We start from the raw sequence: 23,887 nt of genomic DNA on the forward strand, positions 1-23,887 counted from the left end.
TGTGCTGAGATAGCAGGTGCACATTTTAGAGAGACTAATGAGAATTCCTGAACTTGAGAGGTATACTGCTCTTCTGTAGTGTAGCTAGCATTGTGTGTTTTCCCTCAAGAGACTGAATTTCCCCTGTTCCTGAGTATGGAGGTGGCTAATTAATTACTGAACCAGCCAATTTTGCAGCAGTGTCATATGTAGGCTGGCATATATATAGTGTCATATGTCATGATTGCCATGACACCCATTAGCCTAAGGAATAACTTTGTAGGTTGATTCAGGTAGGCTCTTAGGCTGGTGTTGTTTTCTGGATGCCGAGGAATCTCTCCTTTCCTTTGCTTGGACTAAATCCACCACTGTCCATTAAACATGATTCTTTGAAAAGGAGACAGAGTAGACTTTTCCCAGTTTAACTGCAGGCCTTTGGTGATGAATGGATTGCAAGTTTTAAATATGATTCTGTCATTCCCTGTTGTGATTTGTCTCTTATTAGAGCGGGAGAATGGCTGGCCCAGTACTAAGTGTCCTAGCCTGAGACTTGGAGACCTGGATTCAATTATAATTTTCACCACAGACTTCTTGTGTGACCTTGGGCAAGTCACTTTGTCTCTCTCTGCCTCAGTTCTATATCTTTAAAATAGGAATAATACTCTTTCCCTAACTCAGGGGGACATTATGAGGATAAATAATTATAAGATTGTGAGGTGCCTAAATATTACAGTAATGGAGGCCACCATGTACCTAGTCATAGATAAAGAAAGACATGTGACCCCTGGCATTTTAAGTGGGCAGCTACCACAGCCAGGCACTTTGTGACGACCTTTAGACCTATGTACAAGCTGAAAAATGTATTGAAATGTTTGTTTCCAATGCTGAAACTCAGGTATCTGAACTGCTTTTTTCTGATGGTCATATGTAAATAAGCATCGATCAAGTGAGACTCACATACCAGTCTCCTTGATAGGAGGGAATGGTTGGAGCCCAACGTTAGCATTTTAAACAGAAGTCTTGATGTATCCGTTCAGGTTTCTGAGATTCAGACAAGGTCTGAGACCATTCACTGTCTTAGGCTTTGTCTACACTATATAGTTTTGTTATCAAAAGGCAGCTTTTGCTGACAAAACAGTGGAGTTGTGCACACTACAATGCTCCTCCTGCCAACAAAACTCTGTTTTGCTAGCAAAATAAAACCACCTCGACAAGAAGCATAGAGCTTTTTGCAGGAAAGTTAGATTGACAAAGTGTCAGTGCAGACACTGTGTTGGTCATAACTGGCCTCCAGAATGTATCCTGCAATGCCCACCATGACCAGAGCTGTTTTGAACTCTGCTGCCCTGCATCCAGCTACACAGGCATGCACCCCTCCCTTTTCAAAGCTTCAGGAAGTGTTGAAATTCCTCAGCATGCAGAGTCACAGGGCTACTGCCCTGCTGAGCATGCAGCTCTCGGCAGCAAGCACACTCCTTCCTGGACTACAGAGGAGGGGGTGGGAAAACTCAGACGGAATCACAGAATCAGAACATTAACACAGAATCCTGCTCTCCCAGGCACTAGAACTGCAGTGGCAGACAGGCAGGCAGGGCGGGCTGCTGCTGTGGGGGCAGGGGGAGGGAGACTCATGCTGTGCTGTACAGAGCCAGGGAGGGAGATGGAGGCTGATGTCAGCATGTCCCCCTTCTCCCACCCCTCCCCGCCGGTGTACTGGTCTCCACTGAGCTGGGGGGTTGAGGGGACAGGGGCACAATAGCTGTCTGTGCACCAGCTTTTGCCTCAGGATTGGTTGCTTCCAGCTGCTGTCTGAACTTAAAGAGCCAGCATGCCAACACACTCACTCTTCCCCAAAACACACACTTCCCCAACAATCACTCTGTCTCTGTTTCTCTCTCTCTCTCTCTCACACACACACACACACGCTGCCGTCTCCCCACACTTCTGTGGGCTTCTTGTGTTAGTGTTCAGCAATGTCAGTTTGGTCATATTACCGAGCGTTACTTTAAAAAGTGATTTAAAATGTGTTACTTTTCGGACACACAGAGCAATCATTACAAGGCTCACAGTACAGTGCAAACAAACAATGCCAGGCTCAGCACACTACAACAACACACATGACTGTGACTCAGTGTTAATATGTTCCTTCAAGTCAGGCTGCAAGCGCGCGAGCAGCGCCCCGCCGCGCGCTCCTCCCGCGGCGGGGTCCCCTTCCCGGCGCCGCTTCTGGGAGGGGGAGGCTGGGGGGCGGCGGCAGGCTCGCCGCATGGCTGCGCAGGCAGGCGGGAGCCCGGACGCGGCGGCCTGCGTGCCGCTGGCGGCCTGGAGCTCAACCGCGGGAGCCGCGCGGGAGACCGCGCCGCGCGTCGCTGCGCGGGGGCGTCGTCCCGTCCCGCGCCCGTGGACCTGCCGGCATGCGGGCGAGCGCTCCCCGGAGCCAAATGCGCCCTCCCAGGAGGCGCGCGCCCGGCGGGCGGGCCGCTGGTGCCTAGAGCCGCCCCTGCCTTCAAGGCATCCCTCAGCCAAATAGCCCAACACTGAGCTCCTCTTATAGACTTGTGTTCATAACGCACAGCACAATACTGAACAGCAGTGCAGGATCCATGCTTTCTGACAGATATGGCTGGGTTGCAGGTTACCAGGGTGGTTGAAAAGTGGCTGGCAATCCAGTAGGATGCCCATGAAACAATGGGTTTGAGAAACCTTCATCATGTGATGCTGTACCTGCCCCATGAGGCACTGCAAACCCTTCCCAAGGCACCCTGAGTCCAGTTGCACAGCGGCATAGGTATCCACAGTACACTGTTCTCTGTGTCAATGCAAGAGCTGCTATTGTGGATGTGCTCCACCAACACAAAGAGTATAGTGTGGACATGCAACAGCAGTTTAATTACAGCGGTGGCTGTACGCCAGTGTAACTTGCGCTGACAAAACTCGTGTAGACAAGGAATTTGGAACCAGGAAATACCTAGAATAGAAGCCCTTCCCCTGATGTTCATAGAAGGACTTCCTCTATGGTTCCTTTTGAGAAGAGGGAGTCCACTTCATCCCACAGGACTTCCTTGTGAGAAGTGTCCCCAAAGAGGTTCAGGGAAGGTGGGCTGGTAGAGAACTGGATGGCATATCTACTGTGAATGTTCTCTAAAACCCAGTAATTGCAAGTAGGACAGACAGAACTCAAAAGGAGGGGATGGAAGGAAACGGACTCAGGAAGACTAACTCTGCTCTCAACTGCAACATTAAACTTGTTTTTTGGTGACAGAGAAGGTGAACTGTAAAGAAACATTTGTTTTTTTTGTTTCGGTTTCCTTTAAAGGGTGGGGGTCAAGTTAGAGGCTCAGGGAGGGGAAGTTCTGGGATGTGGCCACTCCCTGCCTTTGATATCTGAAGGAGGAATATGCTGGTCGTTTCCTAAGAGGAACAAGGGTTGAATGAGGCCAAAGGAACAAGCTCTAGCCCTGGCAACTTTCATCCTTTTGATTAATTAATCTACTTTTTTGCTGAAAAGACCTTGCCCTTCAAATAGAAGGTCCTTGATCTTACTCTGTGCCTCCAAAGTGATCCCGAATGAATGCATCCAGGAATACCTATGTAGGGAAGTTTCTGTGGCATGGCTCTGGAACAGGCATTGAGTTGTCATAGGCTGTCCTAACAGTGCATCAAACCACTATGCGACCCTCTGACCAGATCTCGCTGCTTGCTTTTATTTGTCTGGTAGAGCTTCCAACTTGTGGTTAATGGCAACCTGGAGGGCATAATGGTACTTGGCCACCACACTTGGAAACTTTCATACAAAGAGAACCTGACTAGTAGGTCTTACATCCAAGGGCATCCCAGCCTGCTACCCTCTCTGTTGGTAGAAATGGAATAGGAGGTTCAAAACTAAAACAACTAGGGAGTTTGGGGTTGGATAACTTTTCAAGAAATGGAAACATCGGATGCAACGGGATACATCTTGTTTGCTTTCCTGGAGACTGTCAGAGAAGACTGGAGGTGTAAGCCCTGGGTAAGAGACATTAACTTGCATTCAGACTTGGAGAATATATAAGAGGGGATGAGGGGGCTCTGCCACTGTTGTCTCTGTAGGTAACTGGACACTATTTCCCTTCCTCCTGAGATACTCCAGGAACTGTTTGTAGTCCATTAGGTGGAGATATAGCAGAGGCGTCAATACAACCACGAGGAGAACTGTGGCACTGTTTGTGTCCCCAATAAGGGATTTTCCATCATCTAGGGGACCTCATCAAGTGGGTCCAAATCAACCTGCACATCAGCCACTGGTGGGGCATGTCAGGTGGAGGTAGGAGAGAGTGTTGGTGAGGGATCAGCTTCCTCAGTTCTGAGACTGGTACAGAAGGCTGTGACAATGTTCTGAGCACTAATGGCAGGACTGATGGCACACCTCCCGCGGCATGAGGTTCAGATAGCTTGGGTATTTCAGATTCAATAAGGACCCGACTACACTCTTGAATATAATCTCATATTATTAACTGGAGAGGACCCTCCAAAGATCTGGTATCTGTGGGAAGGCTGCAGGGGCCAAACCCCTTGGAGTCCCCCAGGTGCTGAAATCAGCGTGCCTCTCAAATCCACCCCAAATGGCACTATGGGTGTCCCTGTACCAATCCTGCAGTGAGGTGACCCTATGGGGAGGATTGGGTGATGGTTCCAGACAAGATGAGGAGTAATCTGCACTAATGGAGTTATTATTTGGACTGCAGCATGTAGACAGGGAAACAGTCCTAGGGATTTCCAGTGAAGTGAACCCTTCTGAGATCCACAGTGATCGCATCTGCACTGGCAGCTCTGGTACCAAGAGCTATTGATGCTGCTGCTCCAGCACAGTCACCATAGAAAGGACCTGCACTGGGGAGCTGATCAGGAGAAAAGAATGTGCTTCTTTTTCCCTTCCTTCACATCTCCTCAGTGCCAGAATGATGCTTCTTTTCCTTACTTTTCAAGTAGGATTCTCTGGAGGTAGTATTTGTGTTGGGCCCTGAAGAGACGGTCTGTGCTGGAGACATTCTAAGAAACACATTTTAAGGCCTAAATTTTAAAAAGGAACTAGTGGCTTTGGGTGCCTCAATTTCTTGATGCCCAACTTTTAGTCACCTTGATTTTCAGATGACAGGTGCTCTACACTTACTTAAAATCAGGTCTCCTAAAGGCTTCTTAAGTTGGGCACTCAAAAATGGAGACACCCGAATTCATTAGTCACTTTTAAAAAATTAGGTCTAATGAATTTCTGGAATTGTACGTAGCTGCTCTCCCATTTTATTTAGCAACAGAAACAATGTTTTATTACTACAGTTTATTGTACATCAAAATATGTACTGCTAAATGATTTAAAATATAGAGTGAAAGCCCCATTCAGAAAGCCTATTGTTAGTGAGAAGCAGTTAAGGCAGGATTATAATTTTTTCCCCTTTATGGAACTGTAGCAATTATCATTCACTTTTAGCCCTGTCTAACACCAGAAAACCAGCATTAGGCTCCCTCAGGCAACTTTCTCCCCATTCCACTGTGGCAGTCATTCAGGCCTAGTCAGGAAGCCAAATGCACTTGAGTCAGTCAATGTTTTAAAGCTTTGCCTCTTGAGTAGGAGCAAAACACCCCACACCGCAACACGCTTCTTCTGTGGAAGCTTCATTCAGGTGAGGATAGAAATAAAAAGACCAGTGGGAATATTTTCACCAAGACTAGCCAATAGTTAGTGGCTCTGCCCATTACCTTTCAGAGGTTAGCAAGTCATCTTCAGGACAATCCAACTGCCAAAGAGAAGGAAGACAAAGATCCCAACTCTAATCCTTGTGTAGGCCCATAACGTGTTACCTCTAAACCTGTAAATCTTAATGTTTTTCTTCTATTAGATACCAAAATCACAGACAAACCTTTAAAGGCTGAGAATCTTCTTCATCCGAATCTTTGAACTCAATGCATACTGCAATATTTCTAGCCTAAAACAATATTTAAAAAAAAACATTTATTGAGAACCATCATCATAGAAACAGAATATATATTTGGTCATTAATATCTGACTAGAACTGCAGTCCACAGCAAGAGTTTAGTATTTTCCTTACACTCACCTTTGCAAATGACTTTTGACTGTCATATTTCAAGTGCTTTGGATAAACATAAAGGTGATTGTTGTAGATGGTGAAAGGCTGAGAATGTTTTGGAATACAGGGAACAAATTCCTCTACTTCAAACGTTACTACTGTTTTGGTACTGTTTTCAAACTGTTTCATGGGAATGTATGATGAGTTAACATAATCTGAAAACAGATTAAAAACAATAAAAAATTTGAAGTAAAAAAGCTTATTCAATTATTTAATAATGCTTATCAATACTTACTAGAAAAATCTGGAGAAACATTATCAATTGTTATGTCTAGATTTCCTAAAATAACTGGCAGCTTGGCCATCTTTTCAGGTCTGTAAACAGAAACAACAAAAACGGTCAGGTCAGTTGCCAAAATATAGAAATATAGAAGAAAAAAAAAGCAGATAGAAAAAAAAACAGGAAATGCAATGTTAAAATATCTTGAAGGGTCTGACTTAACCAAACCAAACAAAAAAAAATGCTGACACATCATGGAAATATTCAACATTCAGTTTAGGCCAACTCCAATTAACACACAAATTACTAACAGAAATACCTGTAGGAAAATAGTTGCTTTTTTAAAAGAATCAGTATAGTTGTGCTTCTTTTTCTTGCCCGGAATAATACTTTTGTTCCCCAATCACAATTAAGCAGAATCTCAGTGTTTTCAAGATTCTGAAAATTGTGAAATAAGTGAACAACAAAAAATATATAGATATGTGGAGCAGAATGTATGAGAGAGCTCTTATTTGAGGAGTGTTAATTTGGTTTTATTTATATTAAATACAAAATTTTTTTTTTCATTAATGCAGAATTAAGGTTGCCTGGTGGTGGCTCATGTCCCTCCATAATGTGGTGACTACATTTAAACCTCTGAAAAAGCAGAAATATGAAGTTAAGGTCTATGCTACTTCGTCCAACGCAACTTCAACTCTAAGCAATATCCCAACATTCCAAAACACATACATACCTACACTCTACCCTTTGAGATGCTACAGAACACTTTGACAACAGAGTATACGAGCACTACACGACAAAGCTGAACACCTTGTTATGTTTGACTTAAACACAAGTTTTGCCTTATCAAACATAAGGTGTTCAGCTGTTGTGCATCCATAACTGTTGCTCTTCAAGATGTGTTGCTCATGTCCATTCCATTCTAGGTGTGCGCGTGCCCACGTGCACAGTCATCAGACACTTTTGCCTTAGCGGTATCCTTAGGGTTGGCAGCAGTGCCACCTTGAGTCCCGCACTCATGCATCGGAATATTAGGCGCTGCCGACCCTACGCTCTCTCAGTTCCTTCTTGCTGGCAACTCCAACAGAGGGGCAGGAGGGCGGGCAATGAATGGACATGAGCAATGCATCTTGAAGAACAGTTACGAAAGGTAGGTAACTGTTTTTTCTTCGAGTGCTTGCTCATATCGATTCCATTCTAGGTGGCTCACAAGTAGTATACTCCGAGTTCATGGTCTTGTGGCTTGTGACACTGCTCTACTAAAACCAGCATCGTCCCAGGCCTGCTGGATAAGCACATAATAGGATGTGAGAACATGTGGATGGACAACCAGGTGGATGCCTTACATATGTCCTGGATAGGCACTTGGGTTGGAAAGCTGTATAAGAGGTTGAATGGGTGGTCATGATCGCTGGAGGTGGCACCCTTGCCTGTTCATAGCAGCAGCAAATCCAGTGATCCAAGAAGAAATTCTTTGAGTGGACACTGACCTTTCATCCTGTCGGCCACCGCGACGACAATTGCATCGACTTCCGGATGGCTTGGTCCTTTCAATGTAAAGACTAGAGCCCTCCTGATGTCTAGGGAATGCAATCTACGCTCCTCCTCCAATTTACGTGGCTTTGGAAAAAAGACAGGTAAGTAAACGTCCTGGCCTGTAAGAAACCAAGACCATCTTGGGCAGGAAAGCTGGGAGTGGCCACAGCTGGACCTTGTCTTTGTAAAAGACTGGATAGGGAAATTCCGAAGTAAGCGCTCTAATCTCAGAGACCCGGCAGGCAGATGTTATTGCAACCAAAAATGCAACCTTCCAGGAAAGGAGAAGGAGAGCAGGAAGCCAGAGGCTTGAAGGGGAGGGTCCTGTGAGCCATGACAGCACAAGATTCAGGTCCCATGGAGGGACGGGATCCCTGACGTATGGATAAAGGCGTTCAAGGCCCTTGAGGAACCTGGCAGTCATGTCCTGGGTGAAAATCGACCTACCCTTGAGCAGCAGACGGAAGGCTGAGATAGCAGACAAGCGGACTTGGAGCTTGAGATACAAAAGGTAGTCCAGCATTAACTGCAGAGAGGCCCACTTGGGCTGAATGCCTTTATCCGAGGTCCAAAAAGTGAACCGCTTCCAATGTGGCCAGGTAGGTAGCTCTGGTGGAGGTCTTTCTGCTACTGAACAGGACCTGTTGGACACCCACGAAGCATCTTTGCATTTAACCATGCAGCAGCCAAGCCATCAGGTGCAGTGCTGCCAGGTTCAGATGCAGAACCCCCGGATGATTGGAAAAAGACAAATAGAGTGGCCACATTTAAAAAAGGGAAGAAAGAGAACCCGAGGAACTACAGACCAGTCAGCCTCCCTTCAGTCCCCAGCAAAATCATGGAGCAGGTCCTCAAGAAATCTATTTTGAAGCACTTGGAGGAGAGGAAGTGATCAGGAACAGTCAACATGGATTCACCAAGGGCAAGTCGTGCCTGACCAACCTGATTGCCTTCTATGATGAGATAACTGGCTCGGTGGATATGGGAAAAGCAGTGGATGTGATATATCTTGACTTTAGCAAAGCTTTTGATATGGTCTCCCACAGTATTCTTGCCAGCAAGTTAAAGAAGTATGGATTGGATGAATGGACTATAAGGTGGATAAAAAGCTGGCTAGATTGTTGGGTTCAACAGGTAGTGATCAATGGCTCGATGTCTAGTTGGCAGCCAATATCAAGCAGAGTGCCCCAGGGGTTGGTCCTGCGGCCGGTTTTGTTCAACATCTTTATTAATGATCTGGATGATGGGATGAATTGCACCCTCAGCAAATTCGCAGATGATACTAAGCTGCGGGGAGAGCAGGGAAGTGGTGGAATCTCCAGCCTTGGAGGCTTTTAAGCCCTGGCTTCACAAAGCCCTGGCTGGGATGATTTAGTTGGCGTTGGTCGTGCTTTGAGCAGGGCGTCTGACTAGATGACCTCCTGAGGTCTCTTCCAACCCTAATATTTTATGATTCTAAGACTGCCATGGTTCTGTGACAGCAAATCCAACCAGAGCTGTATCTGTAATGGACCTGCCACCGAGAGGTCCAGCAGCATGCCAAACCAGCTTTGGTGCAGCCAAGCCAGAGCTATAAGAATCACCTTTGCCCTGTCCTGCTTGATCTTCATGAAAACGCCGTGGATCAATGGAACAGGGGGGAGGGGAGAGGCGTACATTAGAGCCCCTGACCATGGGAGCAGGAAAGCATCCAACAGGGATCCTCTGCCGAACCCCTGAAAGGAGCAGAAAATGTGGCATCTTCTGTTCTATCTGGACACAAACAGGTCCACACGGGGAGTACTTCTCCTCTGGAATATGATACAGACCACCTTTGGTTGGAGAGACCACTCATGACGAGACGGGAAGGTCCTGCTGAGGCGATCTGCCAAGGTGTTCCTGGCCCCAGGGAAGGTGTATGCCGCCTATGAGATGGATGTTGTGTTGTACACAGAAGTCCCATAGCCTGAGGGCTTCTTGGCAAAGGGCAGGCGACCTGGCTCCACCTTGCAGGATGTAGCCCGAAGATATTATGTTGAGTACCCAACAGTCCACTGTCAGCTGTGACCAGGTCGACCGCAAGGAGCGCAGGTGATTGAGAAAAGAGCAAGTAGGGAGGATCCTGGGAAGTGACTGGGGCGCCATCCTCAGGCACATCCTCAAAATGCCCGTTTCTGGCTTCCTTTGCCAAGCTGGGCAGAGGAATGGGAAGATGAAGGGTTCTGCCATTTAAACCTTTGTCTCTGTCCTTCTTCCTGTAGCAGCTGGATCGGGGGACACCCCAGGACCTCAACGGAGGCAGAGGACACGGGGGACGGAATGGCTTTCTAGCCTGCTGAGGGGTGTATAGGTCCAAGGAATGGAGGGTGGCCTGGGAGTCTTTAAGGCCATGGAGCCGCGCATCGGTCAGCTCTGAAAAGAGCCCTGCTCCCTCAAATGGGAGGTCCTGAAGGGTAGCCTGCACCTCCTGGGACAGCCTGGAGGACTGCAGTCAGGAGCTGCGCCTCATGACCACGGCAGAGGCGACTACCCTGGCCGCCAAGTCTGTAGTGTCCCAGGCCATCTGGAGGATGACTTTCACCCTCTTCCACTATGGCGGCGAACTCCTGGGCTTGGTCCATTGGGAGGCCCTCCTTGAACTTGTGATGGAGTTCCACAGGTTGAAGTTGTACCTACCTAGCAGGGTGTGATGGTGAACTTGCAGGCTGGCTGTCAAATAAATTTTCCTGCCAAACAAGTGCAGCCTGTTGGCATATTTTTTTTTTTGGTCTGCCGCTCGCCTGTCCCTTCCTGTCCCATTCGTAGACGGCGGACATGACCAGGTATCCTGCTGGAGGGTGGGTATACGGGTATTCAAAATCCTTTGCCGGAACATAGTACATCTTTTCTGCCTTCTTGGAGGTAGGCGGAACGGAAGAAGGGGTCAGCCACAAAGACTCAGCAATTTTTAGGACCCCTGGGTGGACGGGCAATGCAACTCAGGCCACGGTAGAGGAGGGTACAACATTAAAGAGATCATTGGACTCCTCCACTAGCTCCTTGACCTCCAAGTCCAGGTTGGCAGCCACCTTTTTGAGCAAGGCCTGGTGCTCCTTGAAGTCATTGGGGCAGCTGCTTGTTTGCCAGATGCCCACCACCGGGGACACCAAAGACTACTGCACTGCAGGGGAAACGTCGGCTTCCCCTTGCTTGTCTGGGGACGGCTCCTTGGGCATTGGGGCCCGCTGCACTGCTCCCACATCGGATTCGGCACCGTGCTCCGATTGTGGTGCCAGGGGCAGTTTGTCCTATGTGGCCTGGGAGGAACGGTGGAAGTATAACAGGTACACCCCACAGGTTCCAGTACTGTCACTGAGTGGGCCACTGCCCCTGCTTCCACACCGTCGCAGCGACGCTGGTCTCACGGACCAGTGGTGATTCACCTTTTATAGGAGAGAGGCTGAACCCGTCAACACCTTGGACGCATGTCCCCTGGAATAGTGGTGGAAACATGAAGGGACATATGAATCTTTAGCACATCTGGCACATAAATATCTTGCAACGCCAGCTACAACAGTGCTATGGCCTGGTCTACACTAGGGTGGGGGGGTCGAACTAAGGTACGCGACTTCAGCTACGCGAATAGCGTAGCTGAAGTCGAACTACCTTAGTTCGAACTTCTTACCTGTCCAGACGCCGCGGGATCGAAGTCCGTGGCTCCCCCGTCGACTCCGCCACCGCCGTTCGCAGTGGTGGAGTTCCGGAGTCGACAGGAGCGCGTTCGGAGTTCGAACTATCGCGTCTAGATTAGACGCGATAGTTCGAACTCCGAGAAGTCGAACGCTACCCGTCGAACGCTACCCGTCAACCCGGCCGTAAGTATGGACATACTCTATGAGAACATCTGTTCTCACTTTCAGGTGACATTGTAAACAAGAAGTAGGCAGCATAATCTCCTGCAAACGAAAACAAAACTTCTTTGTCTGAGTGATTGGCTGAACAAGAAGTAGGACTGAGTGGACTTGTACATAATTCTACGTTTGTAAGTTCCATTTTCACGATAAAGAGATTGCACTACAGTACTTGTATTAGGTGAATTGAAAAATACTATTTTTGTTTTTTTACAGTGCAAATACTTGTAATCAAATAATAAATATAAGCTGAGCACCATACACTTTGTATTCTGTGTTGTAATTAAAATCAATATATTTTAAAATATAGAAAACATCCAAAAATATTTAAATATATTGTATTCTATTATTATTTAAACACAATAAATGGTATTCTATTATTATTTAATCGCTTGACAGCCCTAATTTAAATGTATCATAAGAAAGGAACAATGATGAAAGATATTAAACTTTTGTAATATTAAGAAATTATATACTCACTTCCTGAAATCTGCTAGCAACTTAAGCATGTCTTCATTTGAGAGTTTATTACTGTCTTGTCTGTAGAGAGCAGAAAATCTTGCATTTTTGTCCAGGGTTCCTGATGCATCTTTAAACAATGTCCTGAAAGTCAAATTCTCTCTTTAAATTTTGGTAACAAGAGGATACGGTAAAGAAACTATTTAGACTGTATCACATTCTATTAAGAATTTAATATTCTTAAAATTGTACCCAGGTGAGTTTCACCATATTCGCAGCTAATATTTTAATAAACAGAACAAGGACAATTTACTTTTTAGAAAAGCAAGAAAAAAAAATGTCAGTGAAAAAAAGTTGGTAGAATTAAATTATTCGTATGGTTAGGTGTTACAATCATCTATAATTCCTGTCCCACCAAAAAACAGAAATTTAAGTCTCGTTTGCCAAAAATCTATGACTGGGATATGACAGAGATTAGAAAGGGCCATACTGAAATAACCAAGAAAGAACGGATCCCACAAATAGGAAGTTGAATTTTGACAAATAAGACTTACACTGCTATTTTGTAGGAAACTGTGTTAAATAATCAGCTAAAATAATATAGTGAGTGACAAGAATTGCATCCCTTACCTAGCTGCCCAGGCAAATGGCATTCTATATTGTCCTAGTCTCTGACATGCCTGCTTAGCATTCTTCAACACTTTCTGTGCAACCTGCAAATGATAATATATATGAAGTTTAAAGTTCCTAAAATACAATGTACTCAATAAGATGAGGAGTTGAAGGTGCATAAAAAAATTAACAAGTCTATGCTCAGACCAAGTAAAAAACAATTCTTAAAAGATTTTAACTTTTATCAGTATTACTAAATTCATGAGAAGTGGTAACAAAAAGAATTAAACAAAACACAAATTATTTAATAGTTCCTTAAGGTATTAGCAGGACCTGCCATTCTCTGTGATTCCACCAGTGAAAAAGACCTAATCTGCTGACTCTTTGAAGGCACCTGTTTCATTCTGTAAGAAAACACTACCACTTCGGGCCCACTTGATCTTTGCCTTCTCTCTCCATCCATTGTACTGACTGCATCTCTGTAGTACCTTTAATAGTGCCTTCTACTGGATACGCTACAGAGATGCAATCAAAGGTCTAGATGAGGAAGGCAGAGTACAAGTCGGCCTGTAGTTCACTTCAGACTGGAGAAGAGGTCTTGGGGCTATGCATCTCTCCCTTCCACCTCTTACTTACAGAGAGCAAATGCTTCTTCTCTCTGCTCTCTCACTGTTAAAATACTCAGCAGTATGTTTTGTCTGATTCTGTAGCAAGGAAACGTATTTTGTGATTTGGATACCTTTTTTCTTTTAGAGCTATATTGTTGACATCTTTGCAGTATCTGCCATATAGAGGAAGGAGTTTTTTGTTATTGTTTTGTTAATTTGTACGTGTCCAAATATTTATAGTCCTCACTAGACTGCAAGAAAATGACAAGTGAAACAGAATGAAATAGAATTTTATGCAAAGCAGAAATGGGCCTTAAGACCCCACCAAATTCTATAAGGCCTTGAGTGTAACATACTAAATGAGGGCATATTGACTAGATAGATATGCACTGGAGAGCCCCAGGTTTCATATGGTTTATGTCCCTACACATAAAAAGTTAACAGAAGGTTAGATTTGCAAAGTCAAGCACCCAAAAGTTAGATGGTGACAGCAGACAACAGATAGACTGCCTGTGCAATTTAATTTGGCCTTTTTTTCCTTAAATAGAAGTCTCACCTATCATTACATATGAAGTCTGTGGAAGAACCAGGAACAGAACCCAACTCTACTGCATCCCAGTCCAGTTTCTTTTAGAAACCCTCACTGCTGTATTTATTTTCCATTCTATATGTTGAAAAATATTATAATTTATATTATAGTAGTCTCTAGGAATCTTGGGCATGGACCAGAACCATATTGTGCTAAACATTATAAAAACAATAAAAAAGGAAGAAAAAAAACTGCCCCTGCCCCTGAGAGTGTATAAGACAAGAGGCAACAGATGGAAAGAGACAGATCAAAGGGAAAGTACAAGGAAACAATAAGAAAATATTGGTCAGCATGACAGGCAGTGTTCTCACCACACCAGCAGACAAGTTTTTTTGAAGGCCTCAAGGCAAAGTAGAATTTTAAGGAGGGTTTTGAAGGAGAATAATGAATTAGGTTTGTGGATGTTTACAGGGAACAAATCTCACGCCTGCGGGGCAGTGTTGAAAAAAGCACAAAGGTGTTTGTTTGAAAATGTATCAACTGGGTGATTGAGATGTCTGTTTCCTTTCCCCTTCCTGCCCCCTTTCCCTCCCTTCCCATTCATTTACTTTTGTCTTTTGTTCTGTTCTCTCCTTAATTTGGGAGGAAAAAAGTCAGTAAAATATAAAATTTTAAAAAGTGAGTGATGGAAGCTGACTTCATGGGCCTGTTAGAGGCAGGAGTCAACCTTTTGAAAGAGAGGTAAGAGATAAGGTGGAGATAGGCCAGGAAGAGCCTTGAAAGTGAAGACAAGTTGCTTATATTTGATATAACAGAGAAGAGGGAACCAGTGAAGGGGTACATCAACAGGGCTGATGTGGTCAAAGCTATGGACTTGGAAAATTCGCTTTTACGCAGTATTCTGAATGGTTATGAGTGGGACAAGATTGCATTTGTCAAGGCCAAAAATAAGGATATTGAAGTAATCAAGATATGAGATGATGAGAGCTTGGACGAGAGTGTGGATGGTCACACAAGGCTGTATCTTAGGCTATGTCTACACAACACACCACTTTTGGTGACGTGTACTGTACATGTAGCTATACATGTCAGTGAAAAGCTTCAGCTGCTACTCACTTGCCTTTTACTGTGGCAAGGAGCCTTTTCCCCACTGCCTCCACCTGCCATCCTTTCCTCGATGCTGGAGTCTTTCCTTGAGCAGAGAAGGGCTGCAAAAGGGAGCTAACAGCCTTTTCCCACTGCTCCTGCAGCTGGAGCTTTTCCCTGCTGCCTCCCTCACCCTAGCCAGAGCCTTTTCCCGTAGCATAGGAGGGCTCTAGCAGCAGGGAACTAGCAGAGTCTTTCCCTTTAGCAGAGAAGGACTCCAGAGGCAGAGAGTTGCCAAGCCCTTTCCCACGGTGGAGGAAGGGCTCCAGCAGAGGAGAGCTGCCAGAGCCTTTCTCCTCTGAATCCCCACTGCAGTGACTTTCCCCACTGCTGGAGTCTTACCATGTGACGGGGAAGGGCTCTAGCACAGGGGAGGTGCCAGAGTCTTCCCCTTCCGCCAAAGTCCTTACCTGCAGCAAGGAAGGGCTCCAGCAACAGGGGGAGGTTCAGGAAAAATCCCATAAATTGGTGGGCACTCTAACATCTGAGGCTCCATCTAGAATAGCGCCGCCAATAAATATGGCTATTTTAGAACCTACTAAGGTCCTCGGGCACAGTGGTTCTCAACTAGGGATACATAAAAGTCTTCCAGAGGGTTCATCAATTTAGATATTTGCCTAGTCTCCCCGCCCCCCCCCTTTTTTTTTTAAACAAAAGGCTACATATAAACCACTAGTGAGGTCAGTACAAACAAATGTGCAGCTAAGGAGTCAGATGGGTCATCTTCATGGAAGCTGAAGTTACTGAGGAGGGATGTGGGCAATTCTGATGAGTGGAGAGAAAGTGAGCCAGGAGCTGAAATCAGAAAGGAAGGCTGATGGGGAGGTGTTGGATGGATGGTAGATGACAGCATCGAGGAGATGAGAGTCAGATGCAGTGCTGTTCAAAAGAGGAGAAACAGCAGGGAGGGGAGATGGAGGGTGGGAAGCAGCAGGAACAGGAGAGGAAAAGCCCAACATTGCTACAGCAGTCGGGATCCAAGGCAGGGAGTGAGAGAAAAGGTGAGGCCTCCATAAGAGAGGCTTACTAGAGAGGCAGCATCAGATGAAGGGAACTGGGTCTCTGTGAAAGCCAGGAGTTGGAGGAAGCGATATATGAAGATGTCTTGGATGATTAGACTTTTTAGAGATGGAGTGGGTGAATGAATGAGGAAGGGATCCTGTAAAATAAATAGCATGAGACCACATAATTCAAGCTTGTATTATTATGAACACACACAGGGAGCAAGGTGAAATAAAAGTTGAACAGGTAACTTTAATAACGAAATTTCCTAATTTCTGAGTGTTTGACTTGGAACCATAGCTTTCTTTTAACTGAGTTTTGAGAGTGCAATTTCCTAGATTGTTTGTTTGTTTAATTAAGACAACAAATCCTATCACATGGCCCCCACATGGGTCATCAGCAAGGCTGGAATCCAGTACCTTTAGATGTGTAGCAGACCTCTACCACTTGAACTAAAATAGTAGCTGGTAGCAGTAGTAGGCTGCTATCTTCTGTGGATCAGCAACTAGAGAGGGTTACAACATACACTTTGCCAGTGGATTATAAAGCTATTTGCTAGACAGCAAAGGAATGTTGACTGATGCATCTTGAGTTCTAGTGGTTACACACAGATCAGTCAAGCAAATAGATTGGCAATATTCATTGTGACAGGCATTGTGCCTTGGATAAGACTTACATACCCCATATTAGAGAAAACTCTTTTCCCAGCTCTGCCACCACGACCTTATGCAACTTCTCAGTTACCCCATCCGTAAATATGGGCAATTACATTTGTATCTTAGGAGACTGGCAAACATGAGGCTTTCATCAATAATAAGTCTATGCACTTCAAAACCCTTTACACTAGTTGGGAAGAACTGAGACAAGAACTAATTATTTTGCTCCAGGCCAACACACCTTCTCCTAGGCCAAAGAGTCTGCTGGTTCTGTTTTCCCTGTCAGAAGCACTAAACGTGTTGGGCATGGATGCATGCTCAATGAAGCTGATGTGTAGGAAGGTCTGTGAGAGACGGAAACATTGATTTGGTTTAATTTTGCTGAAAAAATTTAACCTGGGGCAGAGATCAAGAATAGAAAATTTTCAGCCCAAACAGTTAAACTTAGATAGTGTTACATAAGCAACTGAAAATGGGGTTATAATGAAACACATGGTAGGCAACCCTAACAAGTGTTGCTACCAGTTCCATCTATAATAAAGGACAACATGATTTTGCTCTAGTGCTGGGTACCAAATCAAGAGAAAGAATACTGCAGGCCAAATTAAGTCTACTCACGGCCAAGGGCCTTGTAAATAAAGGCCACCAAAAATAAGTGTGATTTTTTTGTTTAAGTCTTTCTTTGACTATTAGTCAGAATATGTTTTAGAAATTATTTTGAAGAATTATTTATTTTTATTATTTTGGAGAAGTTCTATAGCCTGTGTTATACAGAAGGTCAGACTAGATAATTGAAATGGTACATTTTCTGGACTTGGAATCTATGAATTAATGGCTTCCTAGATTGTAAAGCTGCCTGTTACTAGTGACAAAGATTAAAATGCTGCTTACAAAACACAGATAATTTAGTTTGATATATGCTAAGATGGACTGAAACATATAATGCTCATTAAGATGAATGCAAGAATCTTTATATTAACTGGTAACAGGGATCATTATTTGTCTGTTGAATACTATACTCTGAAGCTTCCCTCTTCCCTGTTATATTTTGCACTGTGGAAAATAGGAAAAAATAGTTCAACAGTAGCTGACTGGAGCTGTAACAGATATGTTTATGTCTTGCAACCTTCGGGCCTATGACAAAGTACCAGACATTGTTTAGTTACTGCAGTTGAAACTCGTTTTATTACTTCAATTTCAGTTGCTATTGCTCGTCAGAAAAGACAAATAGCAAAAATAGCTTCTTAAATGGTGCATTTCAGAAGACAAACGTGAATGCATACTATTGTCTGCATAAGGGAATCTAATTGGACAAAAAATGTTTAACATGTAAATATATAGAGGATTTAAGCCAGTATGATGATTCTAAAATGGAATAACCGAAAAATCTAAGTAAGTCACAAAGCAGCAAAGAATTTGAGTAGGTATTCAAAAAGTTAAACACAGGGGAACAGATTTGTTCATGTGTATGTAAAAACACATTTAGGCTTGTGAAACCCTGGAGTTTTCCTATACTTCTGAAAGTCTGTCCCATCCTATATATTCTAAATGCTCAAAAAATATCAAACTTTTAGTTTTGAAGTTGTATGACTATTATTTTGTAAAATCTCTTTTACATGGTCATTAAAGACTATAAAAAGCTCTGTATACAAACAAATTTTTACAGTATACAAGCTAATCTTAACATTTTAAAAGCAATATGAACAAACTTATCTATGACACTTTAATTAAAGCCATCAGACAGCTAAATAAGAAACTGTGCCATACAAAATTAATCTAAAAGTTTTGGCTATCCAAAACATGGAACCCAACTTTTTGAGTTTTTTAGTGATAACACCAGAGTAATTTTGTCTAAGCATTTTATCAACACAATTTTTAAAAGATACTGTACCTTAGAAGAATCTGAACTTTTCATATATGGCTCAGCACAGTGCGTAACACTTCCCTGCAGTACTTTTTCTATTCTTGCCACAAGAAATATATCAGGATGTGGACATGTAACTGAGAATATTACCTAAAAAAAATATATATATATATACACAGATATTATATATTTACAGTTTCCTTTTTTTAAATCTACACCCAGTGGAAAAGCTATTTGAAATGTGTCAGATAACCCACTGCTCTTGTTCTGAATCAGAACTTTATATTGTTTCTCCTTACCTGTTTAGGATATTGCAAGATAGACTCATGGATAATATCTTGAGTCCTGTGTAAGTAATCACCATTGGCATTCATCGGTTGCTGTGTCGCATTAGATATCATGTGCCTCACCGAGACGTGGTTCAAGTCAACATGGAAATCTGCTGAAATCTTCCGATTGTTTTTAATATCAAACAATGACAATGTGACAAAAAAAGGTTCTACCTAGACATTAAAAAGTGTGGAAAAGGTTATCACCAGCATCCCCAAAAGATTATCTGCAAATACAGATGTGTATTGACATACAAATGCAAAGGAAATATGTCTACTGTACTGCTGTACATTAGTTACAAAGACGAGCCACCACTCTTTGACTATTGTATCCATGATATAAAATACAGTGAAGAAATAAAACACTTTCATTAACAGCACGAAAGAAGCAGCTACAGAAGCTTTACAAAGGATTCATGCTTTCTTTTTCATTTTAATGGATCAATCAGCAGCAAAAAAAAAACCCACAACCTTCTTCCTAACAGTATCTGAGATTTATTGGTCTGAAGTGCATTGTCAACTAATGCCAATATTAAGAGGTTAACTAATATATATCTGATACATAAAGGCAAAATATTTACAAAAAGAATTTACATTTGTTGTTGGTCCTTCTTCATTTTCAGCGACACAGCTTTGCAGATTGAAAGATAAGTCATTACACTTCACTAGAATCCTTTTCCCGAATTTCTCTTCAAATGGCTTCACTTCTGGTTCAATACCCGAAAAGTCAAGTTTCTTTAAAAGGAAACAAAAATGAAAACTGTTTATATGTTGTACCTTGTACAACGAGAAACACATTTATTATTTTAAAATGTCAAACCTGTGCATCTGGATCCAAGACAAAAAGTTTAACTCTGCTTTCACTTTTGAATTTGATTTCTGCATCTCTGGAACTCTGCCAAAAATAAGAAAGTCACATTTTTATATTTATAATTTAAACATTATGATCAAATAAAAGTTGTCTTAAAAGTTGTTAATATTCTACAATTTTGGTTGTATCCTATTTAGTTTTAATTCATGGGTTTTTTCCCCCATGAAATTGAGCTTTAAAGTTTACCCATATCTGCTTTAAGCATTATATAGTAAAGTGTGAACTTGTGGCCACTTATGGTCCTCCAGCCCTCCTACTACAGAACAATACATAGGTCACAAACAAAGACGCTTTGTATAATTTTATGCCTTATATAAGTTTTGACAAAAATTATTGGTGCTATGTAGCTCTCATATACTGTAGTACTTTTCATTCTTAAATCACTGTAACAAAGGTGCTTTACACAAACAAAAATTATCTTTGCATGTAGGTTAAAGTTCAGAACTATACTAAGTCCACTAGATCACTCAGGAAGCCACAGGTTAACTATGTTAGGAATCACAATCATAGCAAATTCCTTAACCTCCAACTGCCAAAGAAGTGGTTTTCCTGTGGGTGGCAGGAAAAATAAGAACACCTATGGATGACTGTATATAGCTGAGTACTGACATCACTCCTTTGAGTATCTCATCACTTGTATGGGATTTATGGGTTCCTACTCATCATCCCCAAAACTAGAGCAAGTCAGAATAAAATATCATGTGACAAAAAAATGATAAATATAGTTTACCTTCATTGTAAGAGAGTTCATTTAAATAGATATTTTACCATTTTTTAAAGTCAGTTGGCAAACATGCACCTCAGGTAGTAGGCAAGTGGCTGCATATAGCAGCCAAATTACCTTTGCAGTACAGCTAGTACTTTAGAATTGTAGCCATCCGAAAAGGGACATGTAATCTTAATCCAGGTCTACCTTTTTTTAAAACAAGTACAGACTACATTTTAAGAGAGGTTGTTTTGGGCATCACATCTCAACCTCCTATTCATGACTACACAGACTACCTCCACTCCCACCTGCAATCCCATTATATCACTTTGACAACTATAACTGTTGCTTAAATAAATTTTGCATATAATTTTATATTGTGGTAGCCTCCAAAAGACTGGGGCCTCATTATGCTAAGCACTATACAAACACAGAAAAAGTACAATCTCTACCCCAAAGAGTTTATAACCTTAAAAAGAGACAGATGTCTTAACTAAGGCTATGATTTTGTCATGGAGGTCACAGAAGTCACAGAATCTGTGACTTCCAGAGACCTCCGTGACATTTTCGCTTCACACCCAGGGTGGCGGCGCATGAGCTGTCAGCTGGAGGGTCCCCCCCTACAACTCCCAGCTGCTACAGGCGGCGGGAACCCCCTCCCCATCAGCTGATGCCCCACCACTGAGGAGACCCCACAGCCCCCAGATGCTACTATGGAAAGCAGACACCCCCACACATACAGCCTCAGGCATTATGGGGACCCTGCAGCTCCCAGATGCCCCTGTGGGTGGCAGGGGGACCCTGCAGCTCCCAGCCGCCACAGCTCCAAGCTGCTATCAGCTGCAGGGAGGACCCCACTCTCTCAGCCATTGTGGGTGGGGAGAACCGTGGACCCTCCTCCCTCCCCATTTTGTCACAGTTATTTTTTAATAAAAGTCAGGGACAGGTCACAGTCTTCCATGCATTTTTGCTTATTGCCTGTGACCTGTCCCTGACTTTTACTAAAAATAACCATGACAAAATCTTAGCCTTAATCATAACAGATGGTGAGACAATCAAGGGTGTCTCAACAGGGAATGGGAAAGATAGGGTAACAAAAATTCAGTGTGCACAATTCTTAGCCAATCAGTAGCCATAATCATAAAATTCATCACCTGCCTAGCCCTTGTCAGATGAAGTTAAAACTGTGAAGGGTTTTTAAAGTTATGATAAAACTGTTGTGTCCGATGCACTGGAAGGGCAGGAGCCAATTCAGAGAACCAAAGAGGAGGGTGATCTAGTCAGAGAGATGTCTACCGAACAAACATTTTGGATGGACTTAAGGAGTCAAAACTGTAGCCACTGAGGCCAAAGAAAGATACTGCAGTAGTTAAGGCTTGACATGATCATGGCTTGGACAAAACTTTTGGCTGAGAAAGCAGAGAGGAAAAGTCAAATCACTGAAACATTGCACAAAAACAAAAGGTACAACTTAGATACAACCTGGATATGGGATCAAGGAGTCAAAAATGAAGCCATGGCTCCCTCCTCGCTATTGTTTCCAACACTTTCAAGGCCCATCGTGACCGAACCCCTCCCTCCCTATCATTTCGTACACTGTATTGAAAGATCAGTTCCTGCCTCCATCACCCATTTGTTGCATTTTCAAACAAGCACCTTTATGTGTTCTTCTATGCTGCCCACCACACCCAAGAAAAGTTCCCCATAAACATCTCCAAAAGTAACCCATTATCCTCCTTCATAACATTTATTTAAAAAAATGGTTGCCTACCTCTCCTAAGATGTTGCTCATGTTCATTCCATTCTAGGTGTGTGTGTTCGCCACATATATTGTTGCCAGAAGTTTTTCCCCCAGTGTATCTGTAGGGTTGGCTATTGCGCTTCTGGAATGGCACGTGTATGCGCCGGTATAAGGAGTGCCCCCCCTACCCCTTTAGCTTCCTTCTTGCCGCTGAGGATGCCTGCGCCCTTGTGGAATTAGCTGTTATCGGTGGAAGTGAAACCTTCACCTGTTCGTAGCAGGCATGAAGGCTGACGGTGATCCAGGAAGAAATTCTCTAGGATGATATTATGATCACTTTCATCCTGTCAGCCAACACTATGAAAAGCTGAGCTGACCTACACAGGGACTTGTTTGCTCAAGGTAGAAGGCTAAGGCCTGTCTGACATTGAGAGTATGCAGGCACCTCTCCTTGTTCAAGTTTTGCTGTTTTGGAAAGAACACTGGCAGGAAGATATCTTGGTTGACATGGAAGTGCAACACCACCTTTGGTCTGAAGGCCAGTGGCGCAGCTGAATCTTGTCCTTGTAGAAGACCATGTAAAGGGTTCTGAGGCTAGAGCAGTGATCTCGGAGATCCGTCTTGCCAAGGTGATCGCTACAAGGGAGGCGACCTTCCACGATACGTGTAGAAGTGAGCAGGATGTCAAGGGCTCAAAAGGGGAGCTGCTGAGCCTAGAAAGGACTACATTGAGGTCCCAATGGGGGGACTGGGTCCTGGATGTGTGGAAAGAGTCTTTCCAGGCCCTTGAAGAATCTGATTGTCAGATGAAGCAGGTATTCCAGGATGGATTGCAAAGATGACTGTGCTGAGAGATTCAGACACCCAGCAAGTGAAGCGCTTCCACTTAGCCAGGTAAGTAGCTCTAGTGCAGCGTTTTCTGCTTTCCAAAATAACCTGGTGGACTTGTCTGGAGAAAGCCAGTTCCTCTAGGCTTAAACACGCAGCATTCATGCTATCAGGTGCAGACCGGCGAGATTCTTATACTGGCGTGTATGCGTGCCATTCGAGAGGGCACTATGGCTGGCCCTACGGATATCACTGGGGAAAAAATGTTCTGGCACAAGTACATGTGGTGAGCACACACACCTAACATGGAATGGACATGAACAAGTGCTTAAAGAACTTTTCTTTGTTGGGATACCTAAAAAAACCCCGGTAACAGCTAAAATGCTGTTTCTGAGACCACACTGTATCATGCTGACCAATATTGTCTCATTATTTCCTTGCACTCCCTTGTTTGTATGTATCCATTTGTTGTCTCTTGCCTTATACTTAGCTTGTAAGTTCTTTGGGGTAGGGACTGTTTTTTTATCATGTGTTTGTACAGAGCCTAGCACAATGGGCTCCTGGTCCATGACTGAGGCTGAGGCACTACAATAATACAAACAACAGCACTTTTATAGACTTACGTGAAATGGAGGATTCTGGTGCATTCCCTACTGATAGACAAAGGGAAGATAGGGAAGAGCTTTGGAGGAAAGATCAAGAACTCAGTTCTGAGAATGTTACGTTTCAGTAGATAGTTTGACATTCAACGGAGATATCAAAGACAGTCCACAATGTTATAGTTGATGAAGGGAGACAGGTCCAGAATAGACA

The 23,887-nt window shown here is 43.6% G+C and overlaps 1 protein-coding gene across 14 annotated transcripts in view; it reads right to left on the reverse strand.

Moving 5' to 3' along the window:
* DOCK9 (dedicator of cytokinesis 9) overlaps positions 1-23,887 on the reverse strand; it is a 312,141-nt gene that overhangs the window by 136,368 nt on the left and 151,886 nt on the right. For all 14 annotated transcript variants that reach the window (XM_039482322.1, XM_039482303.1, XM_039482396.1 and 11 more), the window contains exons 10-18: positions 19,749-19,823; positions 19,523-19,663; positions 18,899-19,102; positions 18,627-18,749; positions 12,813-12,895; positions 12,204-12,326; positions 6,334-6,413; positions 6,066-6,253; positions 5,871-5,936 (exon numbers count right to left, since the gene is read on the reverse strand). In XM_039482322.1, the coding sequence (XP_039338256.1) occupies positions 5,871-5,936; positions 6,066-6,253; positions 6,334-6,413; positions 12,204-12,326; positions 12,813-12,895; positions 18,627-18,749; positions 18,899-19,102; positions 19,523-19,663; positions 19,749-19,823 (1,083 nt within the window). The remainder of the gene's footprint in view (positions 1-5,870; positions 5,937-6,065; positions 6,254-6,333; positions 6,414-12,203; positions 12,327-12,812; positions 12,896-18,626; positions 18,750-18,898; positions 19,103-19,522; positions 19,664-19,748; positions 19,824-23,887) is intronic.

Source organism: Mauremys reevesii, linkage group 1 (assembly GCF_016161935.1).
Source record: "Mauremys reevesii isolate NIE-2019 linkage group 1, ASM1616193v1, whole genome shotgun sequence".
NCBI classification, from domain to species: Eukaryota; Metazoa; Chordata; order Testudines; family Geoemydidae; genus Mauremys; species Mauremys reevesii.